At 43.6% G+C, this 11,013-nt stretch overlaps 1 protein-coding gene across 15 annotated transcripts in view; it reads right to left on the bottom strand.

Moving 5' to 3' along the window:
• Positions 1 to 3,461: 3,461 nt before the first annotated feature.
• Positions 3,462 to 11,013, bottom strand: part of BTRC (beta-transducin repeat containing E3 ubiquitin protein ligase) — a 122,145-nt gene continuing 114,593 nt past the window's right edge. For 12 of the 15 annotated variants that reach the window (XM_054831786.1, XM_054831793.1, XM_054831799.1 and 9 more), the window contains 4 exons: positions 9,087 to 9,197; positions 8,413 to 8,491; positions 4,900 to 5,093; positions 3,462 to 3,874 (listed from right to left, as the gene is read on the bottom strand). In XM_054831786.1, coding sequence (XP_054687761.1) covers positions 4,932 to 5,093; positions 8,413 to 8,491; positions 9,087 to 9,197 — 352 coding nt within the window. In that variant the 3' untranslated portion in view covers positions 3,462 to 3,874; positions 4,900 to 4,931. The other 3 variants (XM_054831788.1, XM_054831794.1, XM_054831796.1) reach the window with 1 other exon arrangement.

The raw sequence follows: 11,013 nt of genomic DNA, 5'->3' as shown, positions 1-11,013 counted from the left end.
ATGATACTCTCCAACTTTTTCAATGTTCAAAAAAAAATTAAGAAAAACTAAAAAGGATCCTTTGGAGCAGGAGCAGGTGGCGGGCAGGTAGAGCATGGTGGTCCAAGTCAGCTTCCAGTTTAGAAACAAGTGTTAAGCATTTCAATGTTTCTGATGACCATAGTCTTCTCAACTTGTCACCTGAATCCTTCCATTCCAACAGCGGATGTGTCTGTCCCTGAACGTTAACGGGGAGCAGAGGGAGCTGCTCCAGAGGAGACAGCCACAGAAGTTTTCTCACTGCAAATTCCTTCATGCCATTTTCTATTTGCATATTTTAAAGCAAGCTGTATTCCTCTGAGGATAAGAAATATTTGCAGCAAAACTGTGCCCTATTGCAAAGGAGTCACAAGCAGGAGATGGTGTGGCCATAATGGATTGTCCTGCTCTGAATGTTCCACACCTCCAGTACTTTCCATCCCATAGTCCAAGGGGGAAGGCTAGTGTGAGCTTCCTACTTGTGGGAGAAGTGCCGATCTCTACGCAGCAGAGGTATTTTTCATTTCAAAGCGATGTGCAACACTTAAAGCCCACAGACACTTCCAGTCCTTTTTTATCTCCTTTCAGCAGGCACGTTCTAGTTCTTTTCATTATAAACTCTGCAATTACTCCAACCTGGCTGAGGGATCATCCATCCAGTTCATGCTGAAACCTCTCTCACGTGCACTCTTGCACACTCACACACACACACGCACGCACACATATCCGAAGGGGTGGGAGGAAGTTTGAAAAAGCCACTTTCTTCTGACATTGGGAGATCTACTTACCAGATTGCTCCTCCCTGGGTGCACAATAAACACCACCAAATGTCAGGCTGTGGCAGTTTCAAGTTCAAGTTAGATCAGTTAACTTCGGTTTCCTTCTTAGCTATCAGAAAATTTGTACAACTTGAGGAGTGGGGTAGGAATCCTCACCCTTCTGCGGTTCTGTATGAAGTACCCAGACACAGTCCCTTCTTGAGGGTAAGACACCGTTCTTACCGTGTGCCGAAAATGGATTTCAGCTGTTGCTCACTAACTGTACCTTAAACAGCTCTATACAGCAGAGTTCAAACTATGGTACCACTACCAACAGTGCTTAGAAGTTGCAGCATAGCAGCATGGAGCAGCAGGGCTATGACAACCAAGGACAATCTGTCTCTGTGTTTGGCCAGTCAGTCTTCCGGTTCTCCCAAATTCTCTCAACTAGCAAAATAAAATGCATCTTGGTATGTGTTGACCACAAAGATGCAATTAAAATTTTAGGAAAGTCTGCAGCCTTCAGAGGCTGGAGTAACAGATCATTGTTTTCTACAATAACCTAAATGTAAAAGACAGAGGTGACCAAACTGAGGAAAATAACTATTAAATCTGCAGCCAAGGTCATATAAAGCCCTGCTGATATGCAACCATGCTGCAGACCTTGTAATAACTGAACTTAGAGGAACAGTGTTTAAATAACATTAAGAATAAGACTCCGAACTTCAACTCGGCAAAGTTTGGGATGTAAACTTTGATTCTCTCTGCTTCCCTTGCCACTTTGGCTTTGGGACTGCAGTATGCCTGATACGTAGAGCTGCCTGAAATCCAAAACAGCCTTCCTAGACTTAAAAGTAGTACCAAAATTAGTCGTGGATGAACTTATCGTCGTGACTCAGAACTTCTATGACTCTGCAGACATAAGTCACGCTGTCAGCGCAACCTGAACAGAGTCGAGTTGTTAACCTATTTGACTCTTTTACAGTAATAGTTCAAACAGAAAACAGGAGTGTCACCACATGCTCTGTGTCACTCTTTAGAACTGATGTAGTCTCCAAGCTCAATGAAAATACAGGGAGCTCAGTGCTCAACACTGCTGCCCACGTGCTTCAGGAACTGCACTAGGTACTCCCCAAGCACCAGCTTTCCCTTCCTCCATAGCTCCATTGCCTTCTTGTCTGTCTTAGCTGTCACCAAAATGATTTAAGCCCTCTGGACTGCTCTTTGGGGACTCCTGGTCCAGCTTCTTGCAAAATTTCATTCGTGGAAAAAGCGCATCCCAAGCAATTAGAAACAATGCAACTGCTTCCACAGCAAAGTGAAGTTGATGACAATAGCTTAAAAAAATTTCCCATCTGCCAAGTTCCAAGTTTAGAGGGCGTTAACAAAGCCTGTTTAAAACCCCTCCAACCCAGAGATGAAGGGCCTCGACCTCCTACTGTGAGACGGGAGCAACTCCCCACTAAGGCAGTGGAAGTTATTCAAGACCTGCAGTGGAAGATCTGGGCGCAAACCTGGAATGGCCAGGGACTGATTCACACAGTCTTTCCTGATGTAAATGCAGGCCTGCTGCAATTCCTTCCAGCTTTGCAAAAAGAGCTGTTTCCCCCCAGACCTCTCCATCTAGTTCACAGACATGCAGAATTGTTTCTCATGTCCCTACTCTTTAGGGCTATTTTTATCTTCTAAACAAAGGCAATTTGCAAAAGCCTCAGGTAGAAAGCAAAGATCCAGCTCAGCTATCAGCAAAGAGACTAATCAGCCTGTGTCACTAAACCGCAATGGAGCATGCATGTAGGTTAGAGAAGCACACCAAGCTCTCTCTCCAAAGGCTTTCTAGCAAGGCCAGCCCCAGAAATGCTGCAGAACTGGCCTGGAGCCAGTACTGCCTGCTAACTGTACTGACTGTATTCATGGCCATACTCATTTTACCCATCTGCCATCACCAGGGAACCGTGCTTATTCATGTGAGCAAAGTCTTATTGTCATGGCCAGAGTGTTTGTGTAGTGTCTCCATTCTAGGGTGGCTGGATCTCGAGAGCTCCACAAGGTTTTTAGCAGCTCCCTCTTCCAGCACCCAACTCCAGCCTCTCTGAGGGGAGAAGCAATGGAAAGAAAGGACTAACATCCAGCTTTCCTCCTCATCCCAGCCTCCAACTTCCTCCAATTTACAGAATGATTCGTAAGCCATTAGCAACACACTCTCTTCAGGGAGAACAGCAAGAGGAAGACGGTACAGACAATCCCTTTGCTAGTGAAATAGTGCCCCGGGCCGATGTTTCACCTGGGATGAGGGTGGACGGGATCTCAGCTCCAGTCCATCATGCTTGGGACTTTGGCAGAAGAGAGTTTAACTTTTCATTGACTAGCATTCCCCAGCCAAGCAGATGTTAAGGGAGACTACAATACACATCCAGCTTCCAAAGGGTTAGCATAGCAGGCAGGAGAGGAAAGAGATGGATTTGGCTCATAATAGTCAAATTTCAAGGGCCCTCTCTCCACAAAAAATAGGTCTGCAGTCAGAACAGCCAAAAGCCGCAGGGAAGTCGGAGGGGGGGCTGGTCTAGCTGTTGTAAGTGTTTCTGTTGCTCTTCAGAGCTGAATGCTTTTTCAAAGGCCTAGCAATGGATATTGATTTTAGTCTGAGAGTAACAGCCTCCTCCCCACCCACCCTCCCACCCACCCTGAAGTGACTCTCTCAGCAGGATGCACTGTGGCTATAAGTCTTCTGCTTAACAGCAAAGCAACACATTCTGGCAACATCTTAAATATATTCATAGGACATCTGTGACTGGGTTTGGAGGGGAACCAAACAGGGTAAAGGGAAGAGGAGAGAACAGGAAGAGGGGGACAAGGGAGGAAAGGGATGGGAAGGTTTAAAAATGTTAACTGTTCATGAAAGATAAAAGTCATCTTCTGATATAGCAGCACTTTAGCAGTCAGCCGCGCTGAGTAGACCCTGTCTGAGATCAACCGCATGCCAACTTTGTTCCAGAAACAAGTCTGAGAGCCTCTCTCTTCAGCAAGTATTGGTTACGTGGATAGTTCTTTTGTCCTGGCATTGGCAGATAATTTAAATACTGCAGCTTAAATGAGTCCTGGGAACAAAAAACAGAACATACGAAACAAACCCCATTCGTACTAAACCTTTTAATGATTTAAAAGAACATCTGATTGACCAGAGTGTTTGAGAAAATCAAGACGGCTGATCTGATGGCTCTGTAGCATCGCTGTACATTTACCGATCAAACAGATAGGGTACAGGATGTGCCCCATGACAGAGCATTTTCATAGGAAAATGTCACTGTGGACACTCCCTTGCAGAAGCCTGTCAAGGCTTCTCAAGCTATTAACAGTAATTGCGCATGTACCCACCAAAGTGGGCAATCATGCTATCCCACTCCACTCATATACATCAATTCCACTCTACAACTGACCCAAACATATGAAATATGTCCTCCCCACACTGTGCTGGCCAAGACAAAAGGGTAAGGGCATCAGCAAACCAGCCAGGCTCTGATATGAACAATTTAACACTCACGCTATGCTAGAGAGAGTGAGGGCTAAGCCCTGTCTGGAGATTATTTTGCACATTGATGCATCTCGATTAAATTCACCTCGGCTTGTGCCTCAGTGCCTCCTCTCTTAGCCAAACTGTTCTCTTGAATCAGCTTGCTGCAGAGTGAGAAGAACGGTCACTACTTCAGAGGAACAGAATAGAGCTGACGCTTCTTGGCAAAACTCTCCTGCCTGGTGACAACTGCCCAGGGTCAGGCCATCTGCATCCCCTTGTTAGGCAGCAGCTGCTCTACTCACTCTGCAGAAACCCTTCTTCCTTCTGGACAGCAGTGATAGCTGATTTAATTATTGATGATGATGGACAGAGGAGGAGGAGTTCTTCAGGGGAACTCACAGCCGCCACATGCCGCAAATCCTAAAATAAAGTCCCTATTCTAAGGTATCAAAACCATTCCTGTGCTTTTACAGGACACTGTAATTACTGTCCAAACAAGATGAGAAATATTGATAGACCCAGCTAGTTATTCAAGCAGCATGCTCGCACTACATCCACTGTCAACTTTGAGACTAATTTTATTTTTTTTAATTTTATTTTTTTTTTTACCTGTGCGAGTGTGAGGTACAGTGTAGTGTTATTTATCTTGAGATGTACGTGTATGTTCTGGATGGGGAACGAGTGGATTCTGCTTGGGCAGCTGGGTCATTCAGAAAATCCCAGATGAGGATGGTGTCATCATGTGAGCTGCTGACAATCTGGAACTCGTCAAACTGAAGTCGAAAGACTCTTCCAGAATGCTCCTAAATGCAAGTGGGAGACACAGCATGTTACTTCACAAACTTGCTGGCACCTGGGATGGAGCAGGGAAGATGAACTTGGGCTTGGATTCTAGCGTTACATTCATTTCTCAGTAAACCCCACATGACACACTGTGCATCACCATCACATAGCATAAATTAAGCCCTTTTTCAGTGAAAAGGGTTTGCCATATCTGAGTACTTGGCTCGCAGGAAGTTTACATTACAGTTATTGCATTACTCCTTAAATCCCAATATTGGACATGCACAGTGCAGAACAAACCAAGCTCCCTCCACCGCACAATTCAGTCCAGCAAGGCTGACAGAAGCACTGTCTTCCTTGTTCCATGGTGAAACTCCTTCCCGAAATCACAGCATTCCCAGATGCAGTAGGTTACAGGGGAAAAGATGAGAACCTTGCATTCAAGACTTGGCACCATTGCCACTGCTGAAGAGGAAAGAACTTAGGATGGGAGGACGCTAAGGACCTTGTTGTAAAGTCCAGTGACACTGTAATAATTCCTCTTGAGCAGTTCTAAAATATGAACTAGAAAGGGCATTCTTTATTGGCAGTTTGCATTCTGTTCTGAGGCTGAGTGGAAATGGCATGACAATTTGGCAAGAGTTCAGACTGTAATTAACAGGAGGTAACGGCAAGATCCTGGATATCACAGAGTAAATCCGCTCTGCTTTCCCTTTTGTGTTGCCTATTTTTTCTTGGTGTTTACACTGCTGCAAGAGTGAGCAGTGGTCTCCTCAGTCAGAAGGGAACAGAAACCATGCAAGTAGAGCGAGCCTTATCTCTTCTATTAATAACATATATCTCTTTAGTGCTCATGTGTTGTAAAGGGCCTAGGGTCAGGAAAAAAACATGCTTTAAAATATTTTAGTACTGAAAATACAGGTTTCTCAAATATTTAGACAAAAGAGAATTGTTAGCTACTAAATGGGAAGCCTCTGTCTCATGACACAGGACTACAAAAATACAGCTCAGTTTGCAAAGCACAACAGCTGCCTTCAAGTGAAACTCTGCATTTTTAAATTAAAATTAAGTGTAAATACACAAGCACAACAAAAGTCAGATTCTATTTTTACAATAAATTTTAAAAAACGGTCCAGTCATTGGAACCTTTCTGATCTTCTAATCATAACTCAAATTTGTCTTAAGAACAACTTATGGGTTTCTATCTTCCCACCTATTCCAGAGAGTAATGTTTTTCCAGAGCCTCTGTTGTAGCAGTGAAGTCAGTGAAGTTCTTGCTAAAAAATACCACTACAGCAGTCGGATTCACTGAGAGACTGCTCATCGAGACACCGAGAGAGAGAGGTACTTCCAAAGCCTGTTTCCGAAACTCCCCTTTTTTATGGCTGTTGCAGTGGCAATAACCAGACTGCACACCCCAAGTTGAGGCCACGAGGACCTGAAACTCGTAAGGAAAGCTGAACTGTGTGCTTTTTCTGTGCCTGGAAACCTCCTGTCAAATTCATGTGGCCGCTGTTCAGCTAACGGAAGACAAAACTGGAAGGGACCTGGCATGCAGTGAGCATTTGTTATCTGTGCACTTTCCTCCTACTGTTTGAAAATTGAACACGAGCAGCAGGAGACTCACGATGTTCATTGTGCAGCCAGGTTTAATTTTGGAGGCCAAGGGAAGAGGGAAAAAAAAAAAAACCCAAACCGTGGGTAAGCGGGTAAAAGGACACCCTGTTGTCATAAACATGAAAAGTCCTAAAAGCACCACAACAGCCTCCTCTGCCCCCCCCTCTTCTGGCCCCCTCCATTGCTATCAAACGGGGATTTATGAGTATCCATGTGTTGAGATTCCTATAGTGTTTCCATCCCACCGCTTCTGATTTATAATATAATTAGCTGGGGCACTTTGGCTGTCCACTGCTGGAAAATGCAGAGGAAATCACACCAGTTAAATTAAGTCTACAGGTTACTAGGCACACATTTGTCTCAGGCTGGAGCAGGAACACTATTAATACCAAGCTGAAGTCTTTGACACTCAAGATACGTGCTCACGGGCACAGAGTTGTTCCATAGTTTGGAACTGGGTGGCCGATGACAAAGGGTTTTTCTGGATTTCAGCCATGAAACTATTTGCAGTTCTATTTGGCTAACAAGAAGGTTTTTCAACATAGTACCTGCAGGTATCCAAGGCTCTCACAGACACTTACTCTGCAGCTTATGGTCCAAATACATGATTGGAAAAGAGTTAGCATGGCTTAATGACCTACTGCCTGTAAGCTGAATCACAGCAACCCTCACAGCCTGCACCAAATGCAAAGTAAAATACTTTAGCGAAATCTACAGCAACAGTAGCAATTCAGGTGGTTGATGAGTGTGCAGAAGGTCAGCTAGCACAGCTCAGCTGGGGAGAAGTAACCACACTTTCAGAGGATCAGCCTCCATATAATCTTGTTTTAGAGCACAGACTATAGTCACACACCACAGCAGGAAAAAGTCTAACATATACCAACTCCAACACTGCCCAAACACTTCTTAGCTAAAAAATAAATACATTTAGTACTTCTTTTTCATTGAGAATTTGGTACTGTACTGAAATCTTCCTTTATCTCCAGCAACAGTGCAAGTTTTTTGGGGTCAATGTGATGAAGGAATGCTTATAGGAACCTCCCCATGGCCTTGGCTGTACTGGCCTTTTTCTCACAACTTTCCCACATTACTATAAGACAGTGCAGAGCCACTGTTAAGCATGACTGTGAATGTTGTTAACACTCACACAATGGCATTTTAACCACACCATCACACCTGCACTAAATGCCAACGGATGGCATGAAAGTAGTAGTTGCTGTTTAAGGATGAGGCAATTTCACTGTCTGTTCCAGTCCTTACCTGCTCTTTCCTTAAACACCCAAAAGCCAGTTAAAAGCAATCCCAAGGGTGTTTTTGTTCTTGTTCCTAAAATTTGGAATGTACTACTCTTCTTTAAGAAATTTAATGTCAACTATTCAGCCAACACACTGCTACATCATCAGGTACACATAGGTTAAAGTAAACCCACAGGGCACATGGATTCCAAGAAGGACAGGTCTCAAAAATGGACGTAGTTATTGACTTGAAATCACAGAACAAAACTGTTAAAAAGTGAGTAAAAACTCCAGAGGTTCTAACTTTTAATGCTTTATAGCTTGCAACATTAAAAAAAAAGTTGACACCCAAAAAAGCCAGACCCCTAGAAATGATTTCTAGATCCTGCAGACTGGGGCTAAGCTGACTTGAGTTTTCACGGCTCAAGACAGCCCTGATCAAGCACACTTTTCTGCCCCCTCCACCACCCCTACCAAAAGCTCTTACCACAAGGGTTCGCAAGCAGAGGGTCCCTGCTGGAGCACGGGGGTCCAAAGCAGCCACAAGATCCCATACTTTGATTTTCCTAGTAGTGAAAAAATAGACAAACACCATGGCTCTGTTAAAGAGAAAAGAGCAAGCGCTCACAAAAAAAAAATTAACTGTTAGTACAGCTTAGTTAATACACCAGTTCAAGGAAAATAACAGCAATCCTCCTGCTCTTGAGACCTGGTTCTTGCATTTCCCCTTTGTAAAGCTTATAGAGCTTAATGGGAGAAAAAAAGTACGCTGTCAACAAAGTAAAGCACATAAAAAGCAGGTGGTAATAACTAACAGAAACATGTGGGAATGCAGACACCTCGTCTGTAATGGCAAATGGCCCAGAAGACAACCACAGATGGGAAAGACTGTTCTCACCAGTGGTTCAACTACAAGAGGTTTCAGGTTGAGTCGGTCAGATATTCTTACAAGCTAAAGAACTGGACCACACACATCAAATCACACTGACTTACTTCAAAAGAAGGAAAAAAAAGGTATACTTTGTAGCATGGTCCTGATTTACTGACCATTAAAAGGTCCACTTGGTATGACAGACAAGGGCTCTAATATTTATAAGGAAGATACAGCAAAGTGGGATGTGAGACACTGAGACAGACAGGAAGATGCACTGACAGCCTCACCCATCATATGCTCCACTGACTATCCTCTTGTTATCAAAGCGTATGCATCTCACCAACTCTTCATGGCCTTCCAGTACTCGTAAACATGCCCCACACTCGATATCCCACAGCCTGGAAGAGAGTACAAAGAAGCACTAAGAATTTTTTAATATCTGATCATTACAATGAAACATTTGGTCTTTGCTTGTAGTTAATGGAAACTTGGAAATAAAGATTATGATGAAACAACAAAGAAGAGACAAACTACATTCATCACTCCGTATCCTTTAAGCGGATGCATGCTTTTCAACATGACCCTGTTATGTTACAGTATCACATGAGAAATGAGTCAGAGATCCAAAAATTTTAAGATCAGTTGCATCTAGCATCTATTGCTCTAGTAACACAGGATATCTCCCAGTTATCTTCACAGTGAGCCTCATAACTTTATTTTACTGAAGTTAATTTTTCATAAAAAGTATCCTGCCTTGATTTTAAGACGTTAAGAGAGGGAGACTTACCAATCCCCTTGGCAGCTTGTTCCAATAGGTAAGATCACAGGGCACACACCCCTTTTTGTAGCCCTACGTGCCTATTTCTGATTTGGAGACTACCATCAGAAAAATTAAGACGTCAATACAGTGGTGAAAGGTACAAGAATTAACAAGCCCTTTTTTATTTGTCATTTCTCCCACTAAAGGTATGGTTACTCTGTAATCTAGGCACCCCATGCATAAGCTCAAGTGGGCACTCTGTTTAGTGTTTTGCAATGCATTTTCTTCTTGCTCTCAAATAATTCCTGTGGCTCGCTGCTAACTGCTCCTAATAATCCAATTTCTGAAAAAGTTCTGGCACCAAACCCAGTATATAGTATCCCAGTAAGAGACCCAGCAATGCGCTGTTCTCTCAACTGTACATATCCCAGAGTTTTGGGCTTTGTGAAGGATTTTTAGTGTGGAGAATAAATTAAAATACATTACTTTTTACACTTACATACTACCTTGAAAAATGTTTAAGAAACGCTTGAAGTAAGTCTCTTTGCTTTCTGTACTTCTGTCAGCTCTTTGACATGACTCCCAATTACCATGGATAAGGAAAGATTATTTGCCTACAAGCACTGAAATTCTTTGACATGGTATTGTCTAGAGGTGTTCCACCTCTGCCCAAGACACGCTCTGCTCATACAGGAATCTTAACAGCAGTATCTGCTGCAGCTCCCTGACACACAGCTGAAAGAAAGCAGTCACAAATGTTTTTAAATGCTCATTCAGTTAGCGTTCAGACTGACGTGAACTTCACAGTAGTGAGAAATATGGATGGTTCATGGAATTTCTCTGGGTGGCACATCTCGAAGCAGTACAGCTGCTGAGGAGTCAGGTCACTTTTCCTCGACACAGACAAAGACAGAGATAAATTGTCCCCACATATTTTACTCCTGAGGTTCCCCAGAGAATAGACCAGATGCAGTGGATGCGTGCCCAAGGTTGGTGGATAATGACTGCGGCTGTCGTGCCACAACAAACGGCTCTCACTTTGGACAACAGAAGAATGAACAGAACTCTTCCGCCACTGTAGAATGGGGAAAGGATTTGTCTGTGCACACATTTGAGGCCAATGAGGAGCCCAAGGTGATCTTTGATCTCTGAAGTTGAGCTTTCAGGAACCTGTGAAGATCCCAATAGTTTTCACATGAGTACCAGCACACCAGTCAAGGTCAGAGCAAGCAGCTCCATGGCAAAGGTCAGCCAAAGGCACTCTGGCTGGTAAGAGAGCATTAAGTCTCTCAAGGACTGTAAACAGGATGGACAATGCCAGAAATTAACTGGTGCAGAAAGGTCTGAAGAGCAATCCTGTGCCAGGAACTTTCATGCCATGTGTTTCCATTCCTTGCCATCAATCCTGAGACTGCCTACAGCTCTGGGAGGCTGCATCACACTAATTCAGGTCT

Source organism: Grus americana, chromosome 7 (genome assembly GCF_028858705.1).
Source record: "Grus americana isolate bGruAme1 chromosome 7, bGruAme1.mat, whole genome shotgun sequence".
NCBI lineage: Eukaryota > Metazoa > Chordata > Aves > Gruiformes > Gruidae > Grus > Grus americana.
This window is presented reverse-complemented; position numbering and strand designations above follow the sequence as displayed.